This window comes from Gadus chalcogrammus, chromosome 3 (genome assembly GCF_026213295.1).
Source record: "Gadus chalcogrammus isolate NIFS_2021 chromosome 3, NIFS_Gcha_1.0, whole genome shotgun sequence".
Lineage (NCBI taxonomy): Eukaryota > Metazoa > Chordata > Actinopteri > Gadiformes > Gadidae > Gadus > Gadus chalcogrammus.
Genome location: NC_079414.1, coordinates 9,508,415 through 9,534,329, shown reverse-complemented (window position 1 = coordinate 9,534,329; position 25,915 = coordinate 9,508,415). Strand labels below are relative to the sequence as shown.

General features: G+C 45.5%; 3 protein-coding genes across 9 annotated transcripts; 2 read left to right on the top strand and 1 right to left on the bottom strand.

Annotated features, from left to right (window-relative positions):
• Positions 1-452: 452 nt before the first annotated feature.
• Positions 453-4,027, top strand: LOC130379197 (nucleolin). Of its 3 annotated transcripts, none has more exons than XM_056585884.1 (5): positions 453-527; positions 1,350-1,553; positions 1,867-2,637; positions 2,789-2,849; positions 2,998-4,025. In XM_056585884.1, exons 2-5 carry the CDS (start codon positions 1,379-1,381, stop codon positions 3,068-3,070), a joined length of 1,080 nt encoding a protein of 359 aa, XP_056441859.1. In that variant the 5' UTR covers positions 453-527; positions 1,350-1,378; the 3' UTR covers positions 3,071-4,025. The 3 variants fall into 3 exon arrangements, with proteins under 3 accessions (XP_056441859.1, XP_056441861.1, XP_056441860.1); XM_056585886.1 differs by having other exon boundaries at positions 476-527; positions 1,377-1,553; positions 2,998-4,027; XM_056585885.1 differs by having other exon boundaries at positions 476-527; positions 1,353-1,553; positions 2,998-4,026.
• Positions 4,028-11,181: 7,154 nt separating this feature from the next.
• On the bottom strand, positions 11,182-19,557 carry LOC130379172 (uncharacterized). Of its 2 annotated transcripts, none has more exons than XM_056585849.1 (2): positions 19,123-19,557; positions 11,182-14,668 (listed from the first exon to the last, which is right to left on the bottom strand). In XM_056585849.1, the coding sequence occupies exon 2, from the start codon at positions 14,531-14,533 to the stop codon at positions 12,512-12,514; it is 2,022 nt and encodes a 673-aa protein (XP_056441824.1). In that variant the 5' UTR covers positions 14,534-14,668; positions 19,123-19,557; the 3' UTR covers positions 11,182-12,511. The 2 variants fall into 2 exon arrangements, with proteins under 2 accessions (XP_056441824.1, XP_056441823.1); XM_056585848.1 differs by having other exon boundaries at positions 18,815-19,514.
• On the top strand, positions 19,100-25,086 carry LOC130379177 (uncharacterized). Of its 4 annotated transcripts, none has more exons than XM_056585861.1 (10): positions 19,100-19,633; positions 19,738-19,870; positions 20,032-20,103; positions 20,183-20,271; positions 20,714-20,853; positions 21,124-21,256; positions 21,578-21,671; positions 21,785-21,863; positions 22,158-22,237; positions 22,393-25,085. In XM_056585861.1, exons 1-10 carry the CDS (start codon positions 19,552-19,554, stop codon positions 23,372-23,374), a joined length of 1,884 nt encoding a protein of 627 aa, XP_056441836.1. In that variant the 5' UTR covers positions 19,100-19,551; the 3' UTR covers positions 23,375-25,085. The 4 variants fall into 4 exon arrangements, 3 of the variants coding, with proteins under 3 accessions (XP_056441836.1, XP_056441835.1, XP_056441837.1); XM_056585860.1 differs by having other exon boundaries at positions 19,101-19,633; positions 22,390-25,085; XM_056585862.1 differs by having other exon boundaries at positions 19,553-19,633; positions 19,712-19,870; positions 22,390-25,086.
• The last annotated feature ends 829 nt before the right edge of the window (positions 25,087-25,915 follow it).

Sequence of the window (25,915 nt, the reverse complement as noted above, 5' to 3'; positions counted from 1 at the left end):
GACACAGAAACGCACACACACACACACACACACACACACACACACGCACACGCACACGCACGCACACACGCACACACACCCTCACACACAGAATCACAAGCTCTGACTCTCAGAGATAATAACAAAAAAAATGGAAATTAAACATTCACTCCTGCCTTTGTGACATACCTAACCTGACTACCAACAATATAAATTATAATCCTATGCTGAATAACTTTGTTATATATCTAACACCCCAACTCTGAAAGCCTTTCCATTTCAATGTTTGCATGATGTTTGTGTGTCCATCTTCATACCTTGTTAACTGCAATGTGGAGTTTGGGATATACAAATGCTTGAAATCGCTTTTGTGTAAATTCCAATGGTGTGACGTGAAGGAAGTGGATGGACAGAAATGGAGAAACTGGTTTGGCCATGAGCAGGTGTAGCTCAGGTATATGTATGAACCCTTCCCTTCTTATTGTCACAACGAGAAAGAAGAACAAGATCTTAGCACAGAGACCACCACAGAAAATCCAGTATATACAGTAAGGACTTGTTTCATGTGTTAATACATCTGTTTTATGTCATCCACTCTTCTTTCCAATTCTTTCTTTCTTTTGTTGTTTTAACATTGTCACTTAGAAATTTGGCAGTTTTTAAGTTTTTTATGGTGTAGTTTAGTTGTTGTTATGATTTAGTTTAGTTGTTGGTGTATTAAGATGTTTGAATGGCTTCAGTTGTTTTAATAATGCATTTTAGTTATTTTAACAGTGTTGTTTCGTGGTTTTAACTGTGTATATTATGTTGTTTAATAGAGTATTGTATCAAATGAAGGATAACATTGTATTGTATTACATGTCTGATTAGGCGAGGGTATTTAGTTAGTTTAGCCGTTTTACAGGTGAAGCCTTTTTAAGCTGCTTTAACCATGTTGTTTCGTTGTTTTTATGGTGTAGTTTAGTTGTTTTAAAGCTAGAGAGGTATTTTATTTTTGAATGTTGCCATTCTCTTTACATCCCGACAGCAATCAAAAAATCGAAAGCTCTGACATAAAATAATAATTTTCAGAATATTTTTTGCCCAAATGTAATTATTGTGTAGGGGAGTAAAACAATTAAAAACAAGTAAAACCAAAAAACTACTCAAGTAGTCACAAAATATTTAGACTTTGTTAAGTTGTTAAACACGTATTTTAATTGTGTTGACAGTTTTTTGAATGGGGTGATTTCACTATTAGGTTGTGTAATTTAGTTTTGATGCTGTATCGTTGATATTCCAACAGTTTTTTTTAGAGTGGTTTTGCTGTAAGATTGTATGATAAACCAAGTTGGTTTATGGGTGTGGTTTAACTGTGTGCTTTGGCTAAGGAGTTATCAGTGTCCGTCTGGGTGAAGGAATGCAGCGGGCAGGACTCCTGGTGGCCGCGGTGACCGTTGTGGTGGCGGTGCTTCTGTGCGGTGAGGCAGCGGAGGCCAAGAGGATCAGCAGGTGTGAGATGAAGATGGCTCTGGAGGAGGCGCTGATCCTACCCTCCCAATGGAAGAAGTTCACGAACCTCATCCTGGCTAGAGGTGAGACAAGGTCATGCTCCCCAGGACCAACCCCCTGTTACCTTGGCAACAGGTCCGGGGAAAAACACCCATGGTGTTGAATCCATGGGTGAGTGAGTGAGTCAATAAGTCAGACAGTCAGTCACACTCTCAGTCAGTCAGTCAGTCGGTCAGTAAGTCAGTTGTTTCAAGTTCAATCCAGATATTCTGATATTTTTTTAGATGCTGGGCAGGTCTGATGTCTGTCTGTCTCTGTCTCTCTATCTGTTTTTCTTCCTGTGTTGGCCTGTCTGTTTGTGTACCTGTGTTTGTCTGTCTGTCTTTCTGTCTGCAGTGATTTGCGATGCGGAGAAGAGGAGTAACCTAACAACCGGTTTGGTGAAATTCATCAGCCAACCTGAACCTGTAAGTCCGACTTCCGCCCCCACCCCCACCCCCACCCCCACAACCCGCAAACCCATGCCCACCCCGGTCTCCGACGCCGCCATGCCCACCACCAACACAGCAACAAGCGGCACAAACACAAACAACACCAGGGTGTCCAACCGCACCACGGTGTCCATGACCACCACCATGTCCCCCACGACGTCCAAGACCCCTATGGGGTCTACCACCCACGGTTCCAGGAGGAAGAGAATGGCAGGGGAGGGAGACGGGGAAGACCGTATGGAAGCCACGACGGAGAAGCCCCTCAATTTGACTGCGATGGAGAATTCCCTCGAAGAAGACGCGTCCCGAAATGATGAGGCTGAGGTAGAGGAGGGAGACCAGGATAAAGTTTCAGACGAGGAGGAAGACGAGGATGACGAGGCTGACGCTACAGACGATGATAAAGAGGAAGCAGATGAAAGTGATGAAGAGGAGCAGGTGGAAGATGAAAGTGAGGAGGAGGAGGAGGAGGAGGAGGAGGAGGAGGAGGAGGAGGAGGAGGAGGAGGAGGAGGAGGAGGAAGAGGAGGAGGAGGAGGAGGAGGAGGAGGAAGCCACCATAAGCCCCGAACCCAAGCAAGGTGAGCGGTTCTACGGGGTGTTCCAGCTGAATGACAGGTTTCACTGCGACTCAAACCTCCAGCCCTCCTGGAACCTCTGCCAGACCAACTGCCAGGGTAAGACAAGATATCATATCAGTAATTATTATTATACTAATATATACATACAGAAACAAACACAATTCAAAGGCTACTTGCTAAAAGTTATAGGACTGGTTTTACCATGACAACCTATCTACCTCCCCCCCCCCCCCTTCTCCTCATCAAGCCTTCACCGATGAAGACATTTACGATGACGTCGCTTGCTTCTTACACTCTGGTAACTGGCTGTGAGTATTCTCCTCCTACCCTTTGTAAACATGTTCTTGGAATAAAGTTAATATTTTTTTAATCAAGCAATTCGTTTTGTTTAAGAGACATAAATTAAAATGGGTAATCAGAATTGTTATTTTTCTCGTATTCTTATTTATTTTATAGCCGGCGTATGAAGCAGGGGAAGTGTTCGAGCCTCGTTAACCACCATGACTTCTTTAAAGCATGTCACCTTTAAATGGCAGCCTGCAAGATCTCCTCATCGCCGCTAGAGGACAGCATCCCCTTCTGTTACATACGTCTCTTTGCTGTCTGGGTTGTGTCTTATGTTAATAACTTTATATCATTTTAATGTTAAACCTGCACTATAGAACTATTCTACTGCAGCTTCTTTCTATTTACTACATTTACAGAATAACAAAAATAGCGGTCTGTCTTGAGCCCAATGTTGGGAAATCCCCACGCTAGCTTCTTCGTGTAGGATGTAACGTCATGTGATTTGTTGATGTAGAAAAAAAACGGCGGTACTTTTTGGTTTTGATAAGGATGTACAAAAACACCTGGCTGGAAAACATGCTCACAGTATTCCTTGGTTAACGTAGTCAATAACTTACATTGGCTCCTTCTCTGTCATTGTTTGAATGAATAAATTGCATTTGAAAGACATTGTGCCGGATTTACCAGCTTTAGCATGTCATCATTAGCACCTGACTACTATTTTCCGACCTTCTTTGTGTGTGTGTGTGTGTGTGTGTGTGTGTGTGTGTGTGTGTGTGTGTGTGTGTGTGTGTGTGTGTGTGTGTGTGTGCGCGTGCGTGTGTGATGCTAAGTGTCATAAGATCATAGTTACTGAATAGTTTTGCATACAACTTTGAAGTCGGAATTGCCAAAAACAAAACGAAAGTATACCACAATATTCATATCCAGATTAAAATGTGACACACTTGACTTCATTTTTCTATCTAAGTACATTCATGGCATCCAAACCCATCAAATCATTGCTTGTAGTGTTTTCATGTAGTTGAGAACGTGTTGTGGTTCGTATGATTGTTATTATCATCTATTTTTGTTTTGTTTTATCTTAAGATGCCTATTTTATTAACAGAAACATTCCGCAATTTATATTATTCATAATAAAGCAAAAATATATAAAAGGAGAAAAGTGAATCACCAATTCCGACTTCAAAGTTGTCTGCATGTCATCTGCATTTATTGTATCATTTTTTTAAAATTCTGTCCGTAATTCAGGAACTCATAAACTCTCCTTTTCAGAATAGCAATACTTGCCAAATGTCTTACACCACAGGCAGGGCTCTACGCTAACTTTTTTTTTCAGGAGCACTCGTGCCCCTAAGTTAAAAAATTTAGGAGCACAGGAAAAAAATGGGGGCACAATAGGTTTTTGTTTAGAACATTTATTAGCGTGCAGAAATTGCACACACCAACAGAACCCACTTACTAAAGCAAAATTAAGACAAATAAATAGACAAGATTACATGCAGGCTACACAAAACAGCACCAATTTCGGCTTCCACCGTACCAGGGTTATTGGGCTGGGTGTGATTTATATAGAACTCGGGCAGCGAGAATGCCTAGTGGACTCGATGTATTTCACCACAGCATCGCGTTTCAGATTAGGGTTCCCCGTTATAAACAGAGAGGAGCCTGCCATTGCCGATGGGGCTTCCTTACAAAATGTACAGAACATTTTCATGTTCTTAGCATCATAAACTAGCCACCCGAAATCCTTCAACCAGTTGGGGGTTGTTTTGTAGACTTTATCGTCTACCATAACAGCATTAACTTTCTCCACGCAGTCTATTCATAATATTGTAATGACCACGGAAGAGGCAGTGAATGAAGTATTGATTAGACAGCGATTTAGATACCTAATAAACCGTTGGAACACACAAGACTGGTAACCATAGCAACGTAGGTAAACAAACCCTGCTAAACCCTCCCGTAGCGCTCCCTGCGCTATGGCTATCCGGAGGAGCACAGAGCTTTTGGCCGTGATATTGTATATACAATACAATAATATTACATTATATACTATTCTATATAGAGCTCGGGGAGTCGCAAACGGCAGCAATCACTTTCTCCTCCATGCTGCGGTTCACCCCGGACTGCACTGCAGGGAACGGTTGGCCGGTTGAAAACTGATTGAAAGGCTGTTACGTACGTCACTCAGTGGCCACGCTGTTGAACGCTGATTGGCTGTCATCACGCGAATGTCGCGGCAAAGTTTAAATATTTCAATCCACCTGAAATCCACGTGAACGCGCTCGCCCGTGCCGGGCAAAAGTGTCGCGCTGCAAATGGAATCTCTGCTTTGTATGGAATCGTTTCGCCCATAGACGTCACATCATATAGGATCCTATATGATGTTTGGTGTGAACGCACAGTATAGTGCGCTGTGGAGAAGTCACTCGCACGTGTGCTCCTGTTTTGTTTTTCTCGTTCGCACGCCGAAATATTCACTCGCAAATGCGAGTGAAATGGGCGCACTGTAGAGCCCCCACAGCAAATTCTCAAGACTGGTACTGAGTGGGAAATACTATTTCAAATGGATGAAAACACATTTAACAGACATCTTCGCATTACCCACTCCCAGTTTGATGACATTATTTACCTGCTGAAGCAACTGGGCCTAAATGAAGAGCACACAGGCCCTCCTGCAATTCCTCGAAGGCAAAAGGTTGCACTTTTTTTTTGGTATTTGGGCAATCAGAATAGTTCTCATGAAATGTCAGACAAATTTAACATGCCACAATCATCAGCCCATAGATGTATTGTGGAAGTGCTTTTTGCAACATGGTGCCCTCTTTTATCAGCTGGTCTACCATTTGTGAGAGGACTCCTCTGCTGCTTTCAACCCAAAGTGTGGCATACAAGACATTATCAGGGGCCATTGATGGATGCCACATGGAAATACAAAGACCACACACCATTGGGGTGTGTGGTCTTGAATAGGAAGAATTACTACTCTGTAGTTCTGCAAGGGATCTTGGAGGAGACTGGGAGGTTACGCAACATGTTTGTGGGTGCACCCGGCAAGGTGCATGTACAAATATGCAAAACAATGTAAACAAAAGCAAAAGAACAGGATGTCATTAGCCCATCGCTCATGCACCCTGCAAGGTGCATGATGCGCAAATCAAAAAAAATGCTTGGGGATAGAGCCTATATTGGGCAAGCTTACCTTTTCATCATAACCCTGAAGAGGGACAACGGATCCCTCACCATGCTGGACCTGCAGACAAAGCTGCTGAAGAAATTACAAGATGAAAACTGCTGAAGAAATTTGGCGGGACACAGACATCTGATATTGACTAATTAACCATGTTCTTCTGTGCTATTGGCAATGGGCATATCTGTTTGGTCTGAGTGTGAGGGGGGACGTTCAACGTCTGGCCTGCAGGGGGAGGTAGAGGACGGTTGGGAACACACCGGATCGGCTGGGGGGATTGGACCTGATTGCAAGCAGGTGCCCGCAATCAGGTCCAATCAGGGAATGTGTACTTATGTGCCTGCTTTGTGTTTCAGTAAGAGAGAGAAGGAACCAGAGAGAGAGATCCAGAGACTGGGATCGACAGAACCAGGAAGCGCACGGATCTCGACCATTATAATATAGTTTTGGAGCCTAAGTTTGGTTTATTGAATAAAAGAGCTCCCAATAAACGGACAAACGAAACTGGTCTCCCCGTGCTCATTACCCATTACAGTGGAGCCCAATGTGGGGCGAGGGCAAAGAAAATGGACCAGTCCCCATTGGGAAACTTGCTCGGGGCACCTGGCCCAGATGGCGGAGCGACAAAGTCAAATACACCAAGCGCAGAACGAGGTGCTTACAGAACTGGCCCAGTCCTTGGCCGCCGATCGGGCCATGCTCCGGGAGCTCTTCACCTCCAGCGGACGCGGCGAGGGACCCCGGGAGGCCACTCCCAACATACCACATCAACCACCTAAAGAGGTGGAATGATGCGGTCCCTGTCGCATTTGCGTAAACGTTACTGGAGAGAGAAGAGCTTGGGCCGGACGTCATTAGCCCAGGCCCCACCCCCCCGGTCGGTCAGGGCGAGGGTCTCTCAGGGAGTCAGGCGCGGGACGTTGCTGGTCTGCAACTCCGGTTCGCCAACGTCTTTTCGCCCCAGCCCGGTCGCACCACGCTAATTACTCACAACATCGAGACGCAGCCCGGGTTAACGGTGCGGACACGCCCCTACAAGCTGCCCGTCCACAAACAAGATGTGGTGCGGCGCGAATTGGCAACCATGTTGGAGTTGGCCGTGGTCGAGGAGTCTCACAGTGACTGGTGCAGTCCCGTCGTGCTTGTGGGGAAGCCGGACGGGTCCGTGCGGTTCTGTGTAGACTACCGTAGAGTGAATGCAGTGTCAAGGTTTGACACCTACCCAATGCCTCGGATCGACGAGCTTGTGGACCGGCTTGGCATGGCCATCTATTATACGACTCTGGACTGCACGAAGGGCTACAGGCAGACTCCGCTGTCTCCAGCAGCCCGGGAAAAAACGGCCTTCTCCTCTCCGCTCAGTCTTTACCAGTTTAAGGTGCTTCCGTTCGGGTTGCTCGGGGCCCCGGCCACTATTTCAGCGGCTGATGGACTGGGTGTTACGGCCCCACGCCGCGTATGCTGCTGCCTACATTGATGACATCGTCATCTATAGTGGAACGTGGGAGCAGCGTATGCGGCAGGTGGCGGCCGTTCTTCAGTCGCTGAGGCGGGGCTCACGGCCAACCCGAGGAAGTGCGTGATCGGGCGGGGGGAGATCCAATAACTGGGATACCACCTGGGGGGGGGGGGGGGGGGAAGACCGCAGCGGTCGCCGCCTCCCCTCGGCCCAGGACCAAGAAAGAGGTGAGGCGGTTCTTGGGGCTGGCAGGGTATTACCGGCAGTTTGTACCACACTTCTCCGACCTGGCCAGCCCCTTGACCGACCTCACCCGTAAGAGGGCCCCAGATACAGTCCAGTGGTCGGAGCCATGTCAGGTGTCGTTTGAGGCTATTAAAACAGCCCTCTGTAAAAAGTCGGCCCTGTGTGCTCCTGACTGTCGTTGACCAGCGCATGAAAGACTGCCGGGGCGTTAATCAAGCCGAAGGGCATCAAGAGGTACTCGTAATGCCCCGTTGGGGTGTTGAAGGCCGTCTTCCACTCGTCTCCCTCTCTGATGCGGACCAGGTGGTAGGCATTCCTCAGGTCGAGTTTGGTGAAGACCGTTGCCCCCTCGAGCAGCTCAAAGGCGGAGGAGAGTAGTGGAAGGGGATAGCGGTTCTTCACCGTGATGTTGTTCAGACCTCGATAATCGTCTCAGGGACTTGTCCTTCGAGCCCACGAAGAAGAACCCGGCCCCAGCCGGTGCCCAGGAGGGTCGGATGATCCCTGCGGCTAGGGAACTCTGGATATAGTCCTCCATGGACTCTCGCTCGAGAGCAGAGAGGGAGTACAAGCGTCCCTTGGGGGGTGAAGTGCCCGGAAGTAGGTCGATGGCACAATCGTAGGGACGGTGAGGGGGCAAGGAGGTGGCCCTGGCCTTATTGAAGGCTTCTCTGAGGTCATGGTAAATGGCAGGAACCCCGGAGATGTCTGAGGCTGGAGCAGGATCGAGAGTAACAGGCGACGGTGAAGGGGTCCTGAGACAGGACTGCTGACAGATGACCCCCCATTCTCGGATGGTGCAAGTAGACCAGTCGATGTTGGGGTTGTGTCTGCAAAGCCAGGAGTGACCTAAGATGACCGGCTGGTTGGGTGTAGACAGGAGCATGAATTGAATGGTCTCCCTGTGGCCTCCCGGCAGGAGCATGTGCACAGGGTTTGTCCGGGAAGTTACCCTCCCCAGCACGTGTCCATCCAGGGCTCTGGAGGAGATCGGCGATGGCAGTTTCTCTGGATGGAGTCCCAGCCGAAGAGCGAGGGACCGATCCATGATGCTCTCGTTGGCCCCAGAATCGACATGGGCGGTTACGGGATGGGAACCGGAGGGCAACAGGAGCTCACCGGAGAGAATGGGTCTTGTTGATGAGGCAGAGTCTGTGATGGAGCTCACCAGTATGCCTCTGGTTACTGGTGAGCTCTGGCTTTTACCGGGCATTGATCGGCGAAGTGTCCAGGCTGGCCGCAGTACAGACAGAGGTTCTGCCTCCGTCTTCTCTCCCTCTCTTCCGGAGAAAGATAGGTGCGGCCCAGCTGCTTTGGCTCCGGATTCCCCATTCTCAGGGGAGCGGTTGGGGTCAGCGGAAGGGAGGCGGGGGTTGCCGGGGGCCACGAAAGGAGGAGGCGAAAAGGACTGCGTGGCGGAGCGTCAGAACGGCTCTCCCTCCTGCGAGCCTAGATTCGGAGGTCGAGGCGTGTAGTGAGCTCGATCAGGGCTTCCAGTGATGACGGCGGGTCGTAGGCAAGGAGCTCATCCTTGATGTACCCAGCCAGCCCTTGTAGGAAGACATTGCGGAGGGCGGCCGGGTTCCAATCACACATGGGAGCCCTGGTGCGGAAATCGTGCTGGTATAGCGGTCCCATGAGGGGTTTGGATCTTTCCTCGAACGGAAACGTTAAATTAACGGCTAGGCTATGCATCAAAAGAGCAACAGCTACTCGCTAACCTTTGAACTCCCACCGAGCCTAATCACAACAAATGAGTAGGCTTGCCTACTACCAAAATCGCAGCCTCCTCAGAGGACATATTACAATATTAACAATTAGTCAAACACATTGATTTACATAATGTCCAGCCCTGGGTAATTGGTTGAAGATATACCGATCTTCTAACTAAAACATCTTCATCATTCTGGACCTCTATATGTAAAAGCGCTGCATATCGCTATGTAAGATAAATTGGTATACTTTTACCATATATATCTTCATGCTAACAGATAATAACGTAGTAATAAGCCATAATTTGACGCCATAATATAAAAAACAAGTTCTGTTAAAATTGCAGTGTCTAAAACAACCCACACCTAGAGGAGTTAAGTTTTGTTACGTATTTTAAGAATCTAAGCTACCCACACATAGACTCAATGAAGACCAAACATATTAGCCGTAAATACCATACATAGCCACAAGGGGAGCCTTACTGAAGGCTGCAATAGATACTTTATCCACAGAGGGCAGCACCACAGACCAAGCGAGGAAACCGAGGATTACGTCCCACCGGTTTTCTCCAAGTCTTCCGGTCCTCCGAGTCCATAAGAAAGCCTCCACATCTTGAAGACAGGTAGAACTCTCAAGGCTAAGCTAGGATATCGGTGGGTTAGTGTCTTGGATTAGCTAGGAGAACACTCTCGCACGTGCTAAGGCACATCTTCAATCTCTCTTAACTTCAGAGCATCAGTTTACCATACCGAAAATACTTTATACAAATAAAGTATCTCTTTAAAGCTATTCCTTTGGATTCGACCCCTCTTTCCTTGAAGAACATGATAGTTTATAGCCTATTCGTTGAAGTTTTACCTCTCACGACGTGTGGCTCCACGGGCGCTGCCATTATTCTCAGACTTAATCTTGGTGAGGTCGGGGTAGGTCGAACTCCCCCGGATTTGCTGGTAGAAGGATCCACTTTCGACAGGCATTCCAGTGCACCTCTCTTTGTTGGAGGCAGGATAAGTCCCACGGCCCATTGGTTTGGATGAGCGCCAGAACGCACCATAAATCAATGTATATACCGTGACCAAGCTAATTAAGTCATGATAAAGTTTCAAACAGAACGCTGTCTTCCCATTATGACCAATACTTTCAAGCTCCATTACTAAACAATGACCAAATGAAATGGCCGGACATCCCTAGACTAATTCGTAAATGGACTTATTCTGGAGCCACTCATCGTTCTTTTTGACTGGGCTTTATCAACAGTCAGTCAGAAATGCATCTGGACGCATTTGGAAAGACCTATAGTCAATCAGAGCAACAAAAGGTGTGACACATCAATGGCCGCCGGTTTGTGTCTGAAAAGCCATCAACGTCATGCTATATTTTTTTCATAGGAGAAGTCTGGGAATCTCGCCTCTGATTGGTTAGAAGGGCTCTCCTTTAGATCGTGTTACGATTAGTCCTAGCTGTTTTGGGGAGTTCAGGGTTAGCGTTAGGTTTAGGGTTAGGTTTGATTATGTTCAGCTTTTGTTGGTCTTACGACCCTTGGTGAACTGGAACATCAACATCTCCTATTCCCTTCGTTTAGTTTTATTAATTGTGGTAGTTTGTATTGGTATGTGTATGTGTGTATAAATGTCAAGATAACTGTTGAAATAAAGGAAATAAAAAATTGGGAACTGGTAATGGGCCTATTGTGATAGGAATTAGGAAATTGTGATAGGAAATAATCGCTTTAATCGATGTAAGGATTTGGTTTCAATTCACGCCTTGCCTCATGGGGACACACAGAATATCTTGTCATTATCATGTTCTTCAAGGAAAGAGGGGTCGAATCCAAAGGAATAGCTTTAAAGAGATACTTTATTTGTATAAAGTATTTTCGGTATGGTAAACTGATGCTCTGAAGTTAAGAGAGATTGAAGATGTGCCTTAGCACGTGCGAGAGTGTTCTCCTAGCTAATCCAAGACACTAACCCACCGGTATCCTAGCTTAGCCTTGAGAGTTCTACCTGTCTTCAAGATGTGGAGGCTTTCTTATGGACTCGGAGGACCGGAAGACTTGGAGAAAACCGGTGGGACGTAATCCTCGGTTTCCTCGCTTGGTCTGTGGTGCTGCCCTCTGTGGATAAAGTATCTATTGCAGCCTTCAGTAAGGCTCCCCTTGTGGCTATGTATGGTATTTACGGCTAATATGTTTGGTCTTCATTGAGTCTATGTGTGGGTAGCTTAGATTCTTAAAATACGTAACAGTCCCTCCTTGGTCATCTCAGATGACCATACAATAATATTTTAAATCATAAACACCATTTACCACACCGAAAACAGTCAAATTAGGATCAACACCATCTACCGTTGTGGAAAACTCTTGAATAGAGGGGAAAAACCACAACGGGCTCATAATACTGAAATGGCATCCACCTTGTGGGTCTCATTGGAAATACAGGTCATTATTTAACAATGAACATAAATCTTGTTATCATAAAATCACATGGCCAAATATCACACAAACAAAACCATTCATAGAAATCCTGAGCTAATACTTTTGGTTATGTGCTACAAGGCCATACAATTTTCATCATGTGTAAAAGTAAAGTAAAAATTGGTAGACATAATACAATTTTAAAATTTCAAAATAATTGACAAGCTATCATGGATTTGGGGGGTTCAGGTGATCTTCGTGTATTGGTGCGCCGGTTCATGTGGGTGGTTTGGGCATAGATTTATTGCAGTCATTGTTTTTTCTGTCGCCGTCTGGCCTGTAATTCATGAACCCAAGACTCGTCCCTCCTTGTCAAGGGCTCAACTCAGAGGGGTTACTCCTACATCATGGGAGCCTTCAAACAGGTTCTCCGTCGTCGTCGTGTCAGTAACAGGTGGCCTGTAAAACAATCGCCTCAAAGAAGATCAACTGTACCATTATTAATGCAGCGATTCAGAAATAACGAGTTGTACTCATAACCAAACAATACTATATAATAACAAACACAATTCGTCTTGGTGGTTCAATAATTAATTATTCAAGTAAATCCAGGATGTTGATTATCTTAGACACAGGTGCTACAAATGGTGGCATTTTATTCTATATATTGTAATTGGATAGGTTCAGGTTCCTCAGGTGGTATCTCATTGAAGTTCAACGGATTATATCTGATTCCTACGTAAGCATGAATGTCACCTGGCACTTTTGTGGCGCCCAATGCTGTGGTGATCAGCCGATTCAGTAGCCCTCGTGCGCAGGGAATACAACAGCAGCCGACAACAATTAACACGGCTACTGCCATTATTCCCGCGATGAGTACTGACTGGATCATACCTCTCCACCTACCAAACAGGTTCTCCATCCATCCAGCTATTGGGTCACCAATACCGGAGTTCTCGGCCAACTCCAACTTGAGGGATTGCAGTCCAGCCAATGCCCTGGCCACGGACCCATCTGGTGCTGTGTTATTGGGGATAAATGTACAACATGTTGTCCCTATCATCCCGCACACCCCTCCTCGTTCTGCTAATAACATATCTAAAGCTAGCCTATTCTGATAGGTCATCCGGGAGGTGGCATCCAATTGTTCGGACAGTCCTTTGACTGCCTCTTCTGTAAAATTAACAAACCGTTGTTGATTATAGTATATGTAATTTATCCAGTCAACATTTTTATTAATAGTAGACCACCAAAATAGAACTGATTCAAATCCTGCCGCTACCTGATTCCGGGCTTTATGTTCGTTGGGGACCCCTCGGGGTACTCCTATTGCGTCTATGTATATGTTTTTATCAAAACTACCCGGGACTGGTGCATACTCTCGTTTCCGACGGGTCAAGTCCGGGAGACCACCGTTGCTGGATAATGTGAGATCCATCACCGTCTTGCTATCGGGTAAAATGTAGATGGGCATTATTAACTGTATGATTGCGCATGTTCCTGAGAATTCAAAGGGGAGAACTCCCCTGAGGATCAGACCTCCACAGAACCACCATATATCACTACGGGCACGGGTCATATTGGACAACAATTTTATCTCTCTAGTGGTGTTACAAGAGTCAAGAGGAAATGATCCCACCTTTCTCCCTGTTCCCCTTCCTGTGATACAATGATAGTCCGGAGTTAAATTAACTTCAAATCTTGGGGGTAAAGATCTAATCGGGGTCTGAGGATACATGTTATTTAGTCTGGATTTTATTGCAATTGTGCACCCTGGGATGTGGCCGTCCACGAATAATTCCAATAGACAAACAAAACCTTGCGGTGAATTATGCGGGGTGATTCTAGCGGGGGCTGTGGTCAAGGAGGGGCGGCCGGCGGCACAGATAATGCAGTTGGTCTTGCCCTGGGCCCGGGCCGTGTAGTTCATCCATTTTAACCACATGTTCTGATCAAGCTCACCCGTCTTTACCTCCCAATATTCTTCGTGCGTCCCTCCATTTGGGTGCACTACCGGGGGTGGTGAGAGATGAGGCGCTCCTAAGGAATCATACGTCCCTCTAGATGGAAATTTATTGGGACCGCATGCAACTCCTGATAGATGGATAACTACCTTTAGGTCCTCCCCATAAGTATCCGCCCTTAACGTTAGAAAAACCAGGCCTTTGTCTGTCTTATGAGATCTGTTTTCGGGAATGAGTAAATCTGCCCTTAGCTTTATGAATATTGACTCTCCCTTGACTGCTAGACCATTATTGCTCCAGACTTCTTTATAGCCATATAATCTTCTGGTAAGGGAGATTCCCTTTTGGATTTCCTTGTAGTTGGACCTCAGGGGATAATAGCCCTCCTTGTACCCAGGATGGGTAAGCCACGACGCCTGAAACCACGCCCCGCAGGAATAATCTCTCATGTAGCTACCGTCTCGTCTGGTGCTTACGCACATGTACTTTTCTGCCTGGTAGACCTGGTCCTTCCTGGTCCCACAGGGCAGCATATCACAAAAATTCAGCTCAAAGATACTTTCTATCCCTCGACAGTACTTTAACGAGACCTGACCTGTTGTTGTTGGTTTAGGCGGTGGGTACCTGGCGATGTTGTCTCCCGCTCCTTCTTGGAACAGGACTACCAGAAGGAATCCTACCAGGTACTTTCCTAAGGGCACGCTGTGGCCCATCGTCTTGGGATGAGGGGTGTTTGTACTTGGCTTGGAGTGCAGCTAGGTCGGTCAGGGTCTCAGTCCACGATCTGCCAGGAGTATCTGCTTTGCGGCACCGGCTCAGGTGGTGCCACTGGGCCCCACGTCGGTCCTCTACAGAAACAGAAAAGGGTTTGGCCAAGAATACCTTGTATGGCCCCTTCCACCGGTCTTCTAGGTCTTTCGATGGTGTCTTTTCACCCAGATCCACTCGCCAGGTGTCACCGACGTTGGTGAAGGATTCTCTGGATCGGACGGCTTCTGGTCTGTGATCTGTCTTGCTACACAACTTTCAATCCTTGATTTAATATTCACACTACATCCCTCCTTGCGCATTGCTTCAGCCATGCGCATTAAAATTAACCAATCCTAACCATTTCTTATTTTGGTATTTTGGACCTCGTCAGGTCTGTTGAACTATGCATTTCTACCGCTTGTCCTCAGGATCCTCTATTGGGGGGGACTCCTCTATTGGAGGTTATCCCAGAACTCTTCTAATAAGAATCCCCAGGCCTGGATAACCCCGGATTTCTGTGGACGAGCGGTATGCACGCTATGGACAACTTTAAAGGCTAACCGTTCATGATGTGGAGTCTAGCTATTTTAAGATCACTGTGTAACTGCCGTACAGGGATCTGGTTGATGCAAGACCTCTGGGTTGGTGCCCTTTTGTAGGCTTCTAGTTTCTGGAATCCGGCTTTCCTAATTGTCGAATACAAGATAATGCATTCATATTGTGGTACGATATTATATCTATTGCAATCGCTCCAACGGAAGCAATAGTTGACCTTTGAACATTTCACGCAGTGTTTATTCGTATGTAGTAGCTGATTATAGCAGAATTTAAGCCATGTACATTTAATATTCGCAAAAAACGTATTGTAATTGTGTCTACCGCAGTTGAGCTAACTCCCTCCTTGGGCACCGTTTAAAACCATGTGCACCATTTATTAATACAACATATTATTCTAGCAGTTGAACCCCGTGTCTATTTGAACCAGCCTGGTTCTCTACCTGTCTTGCTATACAAAACGCATGTATAATAGACAGAAGTGCTCAGCAACCTGAAAAAATAATTACTGTCAGTGTTTGGCATTCGTTCTTATACTGCCATTTCCTGGAGAGAGAAAGAATTAAGATCAATGCAGAGAAGTAAAAAGATGAGTGTTTGGCAACTATAATGCTTGTGTTGCCACCTCCTAAAGAGAAAAGAGAATTAATATTTTATGCACAGAAGTAAAATGATGATGATGGGCAACTGATCGTTGCCTTCCTGATTAGAAAAGAGAATATTTGTAGTAATGTTAACGATTAAAATGATGAATGTCGGGCATCCATTACTGCTCGGGTTGCCAAGGCCTGACGAGAAAAGAGAACAAATTTATTACAAATGCAAGAGATCGGCTACTTGGAAAGTTGGGGGGACGTCTAGTTGGGACTAATAATAGTTATATACTTGTGGTACATTTGGAGATGTTGAGATGTAATTGGGAATAATCTCGTGTTAACGAGTAGGCGGCACTACCAAGAACTACAAATATGGCTGCGGTGCATACTACATACGTATCAGCCGACTACAGAAACTTCTGAGTTCTATCTGTCCGGCTGAACACTGTGGTACCTTATGGCATAAGGCTACCACTTAACCGCATTTTGCGCTCTCAGTACACTTTCTCCGCGCTGTGTGTACATGTATATATAAAAGTTATCGTTGTTAAAAATAGCGACACAGAGAGAGATGTGTCGTGGGAGAGGCTGGGGGGGTGGTCTTTATGATGAGGGTTTAGAGGGAGGAAGATTGGTGGTGGGGGATGGGGTTCATTAAGACAGTGGAGGAGGAGATTGGAACTCTCGTTAATGTTCTTTTGTGGCTCGATCTTCACAGAGACCGATAGTGGAGGACCTTACCTCGCACCCATAACCATGAACAATCGTTAACTACAAGTACTCAAAACGACGCCAGTGGGGCATTAAAGACAAAGCTATTCTGTGGGGGGGGGGGGGGGGGGGGGGGGGGGGGGGGTGGGGGTCTTTATGTGGGGGGGTGGGAGATAGGGACTAAAGGATGGGGAAGGAATTTAAAGGGTGAGGGAGGGCCTACCTTTAGACAGGCAGGCAGACAGAGAGAAAGAGCGAGGAGTTGGGAGTTACAAGATTGTACAACGTTAATTACTCTTCAATATTCCGTATTGAATCTGTGGAACAACCTTCCTGGTTGCCCAAAAGCAATATGTCTGTACAAACAAAGTGGAGAGAGAGTGAGTATCAAAGTGAGAGAGAGAGAGAGAGAGAGAGAGAGAGAGAGAGAGAGAGAGAGAGAGAGAGAGAGAGAGAGAGAGAGAGAGAGAGAGAGAGAGAGAGAGAGAGAGAGAGAGAGAGGGGAAGAGGAAGAGGGAGCGGGGGAGAGAGAGCGAGAGAGACAGTGAGTGAGAGAGAGAGAGAGGGGGAGGTTAGGTGGGGGTGGGGGTCGCGGCACAGGGGCTGCGAAGTACTAAGAGTGTTTGGGTTTTTCGGAATTCACAACTTATTTATCGATAAAGAAACTTTTCTTGATTTCTATCTGAACGACAAAAGGCAGTGATAACCTATTACTATATCCAACACTTAAATGACCAAGCACACACTATTCGCACGTCGTGCAGTGAGTGTACCCGTCAATAAACAGTATTCAATGGGATGGGGACAGGGATCTGCAACAGGACCTGCGGAGAGGGTGGAGATAAGGTGGAGAAGTGAAAAAATAAAGGGGGGTGGGGGGCTTTTACTCCAGGACCTGCGGAGAGAGATGAAAGGGGTGTGAAGGGGGTTTACAATAGGATGTGGGGACAAGGACAGAAGGGTGGGGAGGGGGGGGTGAGTTTACGATAGGATATGGGATATTAAGACAAAGGGATGGGGAGAGGGGGGTGAGTTTACGATAGGATATGGGATATTGGGATAAAAGGATGGGGAGGGGAGGGTGGTCTGACGACCGGATCTTTAGAGACAGGGACAGAAGGGTTTGGGGTTATCAAAGGGGTTTACTAGGGTATGGGAGAAAAAGTACAACAACTATTCGAGTTGTTCCAGTCCTACCGGACTGCGCAACCAGGCCACAAGATAGCACCGGCACTGAGAGAGAGATGTGCTTTTGCCTAGGTCAGAGGTTATGCAGTCTTAACAAAAGACTGACCATTCATCTCCTACCGACTTGCAAGAGAGAGAGAGAGAGAGAGAGAGAGAGAGAGAGAGAGAGAGAGAGAGAGAGAGAGAGAGAGAGAGAGAGAGAGAGAGAGAGAGAGAGAGAGAGAGAGAGAGAGAGAGAGAGGGGGGGGGGGAGAGGGAGAGAGAGGGGAGGGGGGGGAGAGGGAGAGAGAGGGGAGGGGGGGGGGGGGGGGGAGAGGGGGAGAGAGAGATAGGATGTAACACTTAAGTTGAGCCCCCCGTTGCTTTAGAGAAATGGCGTCTATTTCAAAAAAGGAGTTCGACTATAACGACTGATGGTATGAACAAAGGAACCGCACGTTTTCCAAGACGCGTGGTCCGCTTAAATCGTACACCACGTGTTACATCCAAAGGGCTGTAGAGACAAACTAGTTTTGACCCAGGTAGCTCTAGTCAAAAGCATGTATTGGATCTCTATAAGAAGTAAGAGATTCCTGCAAGTTTGTCCCCACGGCGGGTTAGCGAGGCGCTTGATAGCAGATGGGTTATTCCTGCGTAAGTCCACCTCTACGGCTGCGTTCTATACTAACCAAAATTGCACATTTAGATGTTACATGAACCGGGCTGTGAGGAATCAATTCGATTTGAATTCCTTGGCTAACTACGGCCAAGCTTCCGGTTTAATATGCAACTAAGCTAGGTTAACGTTAAAGACCTGACCTTTCCTCACCCCGCCGTAAGAGTTCAGAAGTTTATGGTCGGTAATAAATATACCTTATGGTGCCCCGGTTTAACTTCGGCGCTACACCAAATAAATAACATATAACCACAGGTAATACGTCTCCCACGTTGGTACGGACATTTAGATCTAATCAGGATTGCATTTGTCTATCTACAAACCCATATAAAACACACTCCTAGCCCTTATACTTCGTGAGCTCGTTATTTAATTTCAATCTGTTAGTTTATTCTAGGCCGTTTGTAACCGGCTGTATGAATTTAAACCAGTCCGAGATTACACGTCCCCGCAGCCTGACGGATGCAGTACAAGCTATTCACCTAATGTTACTAATCTAACTATACAGAGTTTAGTCATTGACAACAGGTTCTGTTTACCTTTGTTGTGGCGCCTGTAAGTAGCTTGTACTGCTTTCCGAACGGCCTCGCGGTCGCCAGTCTCGGTCCGGACTTTCCACGAACGTCGGGGTCAACCAATTATCATGTTCTTCAAGGAAAGAGGGGTCGAATCCAAAGGAATAGCTTTAAAGAGATACTTTATTTGTATAAAGTATTTTCGGTATGGTAAACTGATGCTCTGAAGTTAAGAGAGATTGAAGATGTGCCTTAGCACGTGCGAGAGTGTTCTCCTAGCTAATCCAAGACACTAACCCACCGGTATCCTAGCTTAGCCTTGAGAGTTCTACCTGTCTTCAAGATGTGGAGGCTTTCTTATGGACTCGGAGGACCGGAAGACTTGGAGAAAACCGGTGGGACGTAATCCTCGGTTTCCTCGCTTGGTCTGTGGTGCTGCCCTCTGTGGATAAAGTATCTATTGCAGCCTTCAGTAAGGCTCCCCTTGTGGCTATGTATGGTATTTACGGCTAATATGTTTGGTCTTCATTGAGTCTATGTGTGGGTAGCTTAGATTCTTAAAATACGTAACATCATATAGCCTATTGTTAGTGTTGGTCCATTGCTGAGGTTTCAACAGAGTGTGAGTAAGGAGGCCTATTTCCCCTTTCCAAAGAAATAGGTGGGGCACTTCAAGAAAGCATAACCACATTCAGAGCGAAGCACGTAGTGCACTGTGGAGCGGATTCCACTGTGAACCAAGATCCCAATGAACAGCAGTAATGTTGTTACACATTTCGTCCTTTGGATTCAGGCTCTACCTGGGGCTCTTCCTTCTAAACAGCATTTCTGTGGTCACACATGGTAAGAGAAAGACTTACATTGAAGCGAGACATTTGGTGAGGTGGCGGAGTTTTGTATTTAATCTGACTTTTTTCAAAGTTCAATATGTATCTTTTGTTTGGAAGGCACAGCGCTAAATCTTCGCTGCACCAACGACTTCGATCTGCTGATGTTCTGTCAGTTCCTTCCTCCGTCCAACGCGAGAAACTGTAGCGAATATTACCTCAACACCACGGTGGAGGGGTCCCAGAGATACACGTAGGTCCCGAACCTTCGATGCGAGGCATGATCATCACCTTATTAAATGCTTCCCAACGTAGTAGGCCTACTTGTAGGTTTTTTTTATTCTTTTTTTAAAGCTCATACGCTATTAATACGTTATTCAAATCCGAAATATTGTGCTTTAATTCTCTTTTCAGTGAGCGTGATTGCAATTTAACACGTGACTCCGATCCGACATGGACATGCAGTTGTTCGATGAACATGGAGGGGTAATGGCTATTTTACGGATCGTCAATATCGGTTGAAGATCAATTATAGAATATGTTTCTAACTTCACCATGGTATTAGTTTGTTTCTTTTGTCAGACATTCACAACACAACGCTGTGGAAAGCTGGGGATCTAGTGGAGTCCAAAAACATTAGCGTGTTCAAAAACAGTGAGTTTAATGCAAACCGTTTTCTTGCCCAAAATCCTTGACATTCCAAATATTTCCAAAGTATTGGGAATAGGCTACTAGACTCTGTATCTACACAACCCCTACCTGCTCCTTAATGACCTGTCTCTGTACTGTCCAACCCCTACCTGCTCCTTAATGACCTGTCTCTGTACTGTATAACCCCTACCTGCTCCTTAATGACCTGTCTCTGTACTGTATAACCCCTACCTGCTCCTTAATGACCTGTCTCTATATTCACTGTCTAACCCCTACCTGCTCCTTAATGACCAGTCTCGGTACTGTATAACCCCTACCTGGTCCTTCATGACCTGTTTCCATTCCCTGTCCAACCCCTACCTGCTCCTTAATGACCGGTCTCTCTACTGTCTAACACCTACCTGCTCCTTAGTGAACTCTGTGTACTGCCTAACCCCCACCCCAGGAAAACCCAAAGCCCCTAAAGTCACTTCAGTGAGAAGAGAAAATGGGGATTATCGGGTTGAGTGGGACACAAACTATAAAGAACCCATCTATAATATGACGGCCGTGGTGACCTACCGCAGACCAGGAGAGGAAGGCACGGTAGGAGCACATTCCCCAGAGACTCCGGTTCATCTACGTGTCAATAACTTTCTAATTTCTTCTGTCTGCCTACTGAGCTGTAAACCAGAATCAGAATCTCCCTTAAAAAATATTATTACAAAAATGTAAATGATTCAATGTAAACTCAATGTTTCGGGTACTACTAATACTACCAATATCTGTTGTTGTGGAACTATGGATGCATTTGGATTTTTCTTAAAGGTTTTTAGACACCATTTATTCGTTGAATCCTTGGTCTTTCTGCGCCAGGAAGTCAACGTTTCGTCTGGGACACTGTATTGCATTTTGGAGTTCCTGCAGCCGAGCACGGATTACGTGGTCAACGTGAGGAGTGTCTTGTCGTTCGACAGTGAAAGTAGTGATGACTTCCCATTCACCACCCGTAAGTTTTAAACCCTAAGCCAACTCCGGTCCCCATCAATTGGGCGACCCTCTCCTTTGCTTTTCCTGCTGTTCTTAGCTACACCCATCTCCATCTCCACCTGTCCGTCTCCGGGTCTAGGCGGGTATGCTGAGTATTATTGGATAGCAGCCCAAAATATGTATATTTGTGCATCTTGTGAGTGGTAACGAACATGCCAGCGTGCTGTCAATTTAGCCATTCTCTATAGTGAATGAAGAAATGTAATGAGCTAGTGGCTGGCGATCATGGAAGAGCACGGATGTATCTCTCATATAGGTTATATATTTTGTGCTTCCTCAGCCGTTTCTTCCGACACTATTTTGGTGGTGATCATCCTGAGCCTGAGTGTTGCTGCTGTGATCATCACCAGTTTCCTGCTACATCTCATCACACGGTGAGTCACCCTCCTCCTTGCAGTCAGTAGTGTCATGATGTCATCAATAATCTGTGTTAAACGATGAAGTCATGTTCAATATGTTTTTACTTTTAATTTATCTTTATTTATAGGTTAAAAACGAAGTTGTGGTATAACGTTGGCAAATACAAGAACTCCACCCTTCTAGATATGGTACCAGTAGAGCCCAAGGTACAGGGCTTTATTATATCGATGCGTATTACAGAGTTATACCTGACGTTTCTGGTCTAAGTTACTATATATGACGACTTATAGGTCACTTTGTAATTATATTATGCCTAGAAATTATAAATACATCTTTGTGACATAATTTCAACTTAAACTTAAAAAAGAAAAATATAATATATAATATAATATAATATTGATATCTTAAATTTGACTTGCGCCTTGATTATTACGTATCATCGAGTGAATTTAAAGGCAAGGATCAACAATTGTTTGAATGATTTGCTGATCATTTCCCAGGTACTAATGCCTCAGAATCCTGCCCTGTGCTCTGTCTATGTTGACTCCCCTAAAGAGGTCAAAGATGACACAATCACATGGTTGGTACATATCACAGTAATATCTTCTATTGGGTCGCTCTCTTCAGCTATAAATCTATACATTAAGTAAATATAGCAGATACAGGGTGTGTTGATGATCACGATGTGGCACGATTGTATGACTTTCTCTAATGGGTTCTCTTCCCTGGCAGCAGCCCCTGGGTATACTCCCATCAAAGCTCTAGAGCTGACTGCGTGTCCTCCTCTCTGGGGAACTCTCAGAAGGTCTCTGCGGACATCGTCTCCAGCATGGAGGACGCCATGCGTAAGGCCCTCCCCGAGGTCTCCCTGCCTTCCACCACGGCTCCCTGGCTCTTCATGGGCCACAGCAACCTGGGCTACAATCCAGTCCCTGGGACCTCAACCCTGGGCTTCTTTGAAATCTTAAACTATTCCATGGCTCCTCCTTTTAGGACCCAGGGGTTGAACGGTGCCCTGCCTGCAGTGCTTAGTGAGTCCTTGCTCAATCCCAGCATGTTGAGGGATGCATCGTACGACCCCAGTCCAGATTTCCAGGTGCCTATTTTCCAGCTGACTAGACAGAGGCAGCCTTTAGTAATTAGACAGGATTCATCCTACATGAAAAGAGATCATTCGATGAGCTCATTCCCAACAGATGGTCTGCAGGTAGACCTTGAGTACAGCCCTTCTCGAAGCGAGGCCACTTCTACCTCCATCTTGTGTGGCGTTGGCTCCTCCTTGTCTAGTGTTTGTTCAACAGGAGCACTTCGGCGCGAGACCTTGAACGCGTCGCACCTAGGCCGAGCAGCTAGCCTGATGGAACATGTTTACGGCCAAGAGGAACCGTCTGTGAAAGTCTGTGGTTCAAATCTGTGTGAAGAGCCTCGCCCTGCCCCTGCTTGCAGCCTGGTTCCCGGGGACGATGACTACCAAGCCTTCCAAAGTGTAGTGAGGGGACATGGGGAGCTCATTCCAGAGGCGAGCGAAGGTAGGCCCAGTAATTGGCCTGACAAACTTTCTGAGACTTTCTTCACTGCAATGCCAAGCATGGTGAATCCCTTAGCCACCTCTAACCAAGGAGCCAAGGGTTTTCTAGAATCTCAAGCCAACAAGGTTTCTGTTCTGCTGGCGGATGAGCACAAGCTAGTCATTATTGGTGATTATCATAGTGTTTGATGGTCTGGAAACAATGAATTCGGGGAAATCTTGTACTACAGTCATGTCGAGTCTCCTCGGGAGTCATGATGGGTAATGGCGTGCCACGAAGGTCTGTGTATCATGCATGTTAATATTTCATTAGCAGACTGGAGACCTTTGTCACGCCTTAGCTGATCTATGAATTTTATCCTTTGACCCACGCGAGAAGCTCGACCCTGCCTTGATTCCGAGAGGACAAGGTGATGAGCAGCAATGTCACTGTGAATAGCACAATGTCCTGAAGTACAAAGCTTAAACCAATTGGAAGCTACATTTAGGTTTTAGGTTAACATTGCTAAATGGAAAGCTAGGGTATTCTGTTACTGATATTAAGGTCATCTTTTACAGATGGTTACGTTAAGGTATTAGGTTGGAGATGGTTTAGTTTAGGTATTATATTTTATTTTGGAAAGTGCAAAACTTAAACTCTAACGCTGAACGTTCTCTAACTTTGTATCAGACACTGTCATGCATGTGTCATTCACATATTTTGTTATTAAAGTCATGAAGAAAACTGCACAGACTGTACACACCAGTTATTCTTCATGTTTATTTTGTAGCTTAAACATTTCAATTATGGTGTAGGACTTAACTATTTAATAATTTAGGAGACACCTTCTCAAAGCCATTTAGTGTCCTAGAGATACCTGTCCTCCAGGAGAAGGTAGGGCTGAGGCATATTGCAACAACTTCCTGATCCCTGTTCCTTGGAAATCCATGTAAGCTCCCACATCATGAGTCATCACAGGTCAGTGGAAAAAAACCGTAAAAGCTCCGATTCTTCAACGAAAAAAAGAGAATGTTCAGAAATGTAAACGTAGACCTAGCTCGTGTTAAATGTAGCACATTCAAATTACAAACCATATAAATATTTATTGTAATAAAAAATTATGTTAAAGCCGCCATTGAGGATGATTTGGATGTTGTATTCAACACCGTCAAACGATAAGTCACCCACGGTATTAACATCTCAGAACGGTTTTTCATGCATGAGTTGTATACGGGAGCCATCTCACTCTGTGGCTATGCTGCATCTGGCCTCTACCTAAGATGAATGCATGTATGTCATCATTTAAAACGATTACTATACAAAGTGCCATGTCATGGCTGAGACAGTCAAAACATCAATAAATATAATGCATGAATATGTAAATTGTGCAAAACAACCTCAGATGATCAACCCTGATTATTTAATACAAGAAATTTACAACAAACTGGTGATGATAGGATTCAGCCGGACCTTGAGGGGCGGAGGAGAACAGAACACTTTGAAGGTTTGCCCAAGTATGGAAGTTGAGTATTAACGAGAACGATGGCTTGTGGTCCGTCCCGATGCGGGCACTGACTATGTAGGCTACACCATGCTCTCGGAAGAAGAATCGGATCAAGGCGAAATCTTGGCTCCCTCCCTTGTTTACCTTTTCAGAGACCAGAGGACATGAGGTTTTTCATGCAGGACTTCGGCTCCAACTTTTTACCAACTTGAGACTAGTCTGCCGATCAAACAAATTAACACAAAAAAAAACAAAAAAAAACTTAATGAATTAATGATTGTACTTGTTCAAGAACAATTGACTTAATTATTCTTGTAATCAAACTAGTATTACTTTTCATACCATGACAAGTTCCTGCAGACTTCTTCTTAATGTCACATAAATGTTGCTAAGGTGTCAAGACAGCTGATTGTATACAGCAGGGGGTCGTCCTGCCGGTTCAAGTAGGATGACCTGAAACCTGTATAAAATCAGCTGTCTTGACACCACAGCAACATCATGTGACATTTAGAAGAAGACTGCAGGAACATTTACAATCAAAACATGTCAGGGTATGAAAAGTAATACTAGTTTTATTATTATGTACACTATTATTATCTACACTGGAGTTAGCTTCGTCGTCTGAGACGTCTCGCCCTTCGTGACACTTCTCTGAGATCGAGCTCTTTCAACAACAACCGCACATCCTCTTTCCTCACACGCAGTCGATGCTCCCTGCATTTAGCGTACATCCATCGGTACCCGTGAAGCTGTCCAGAGTACTGCAGTTGGTCGCTAATAAAATCCACCAGGACCCACAGGTCAGAGTACGCCTTGCGGCGAGAGTGTCCCCTATCTCGCAGTATCCTCTTCAGATGTCTCTCACTTATGTGGAAGGCGTGCCTACTGGAAAGTATTGATTTGATGTCCGAATATTTGAGGCCAAGCTCAAAATAAACATTGATAAATCCCCCAAACTCCATCGTTGTGGTGGTTAGTTTTTTCCTCTGACCCGAATGACGCGACCACTCGTTTGACCGCGATCTAGCATCTAGGATCGATTGCTCTTTCTTGGGTCCCCGGATGTTAACACTGAATTTCGTACATTGAATTTTGATAGTGACTTTGGCGGACTGAATTTTTGGACGCTGAAAATATTTGAGTTGAATATTTTAACGTTGAATTTTTTAACGTTGAATTTTTTAACATTGAAAAATGAAGGTGAATATGATATATTGAAAATGTAAAGAGTTAAATTCAGAGGCAA

Excerpts from the sequence above, each read along its gene's own strand:
- LOC130379197 (XM_056585886.1), top strand. The coding sequence starts at position 1,379 with ATGCAGCGGGCAGGACTCCTGGTGGCCGCGGTGACCGTTGTGGTGGCG. Across the intron at positions 1,554-1,866 it reads GAACCTCATCCTGGCTAGAG|TGATTTGCGATGCGGAGAAG; the intron begins GTGAGACAAGGT and ends TTCTGTCTGCAG. Across the intron at positions 2,638-2,788 it reads CTGCCAGACCAACTGCCAGG|CCTTCACCGATGAAGACATT; the intron begins GTAAGACAAGAT and ends CTCCTCATCAAG.
- LOC130379172 (XM_056585849.1), bottom strand. The coding sequence starts at position 14,533 with ATGGGCCACAGCGTGCCCTTAGGAAAGTACCTGGTAGGATTCCTTCTG.
- LOC130379177 (XM_056585860.1), top strand. The coding sequence starts at position 19,552 with ATGTTGTTACACATTTCGTCCTTTGGATTCAGGCTCTACCTGGGGCTC. Across the intron at positions 19,871-20,031 it reads GAGGGGTCCCAGAGATACAC|TGAGCGTGATTGCAATTTAA; the intron begins GTAGGTCCCGAA and ends TTCTCTTTTCAG. Across the intron at positions 21,672-21,784 it reads CTGCTACATCTCATCACACG|GTTAAAAACGAAGTTGTGGT; the intron begins GTGAGTCACCCT and ends CTTTATTTATAG.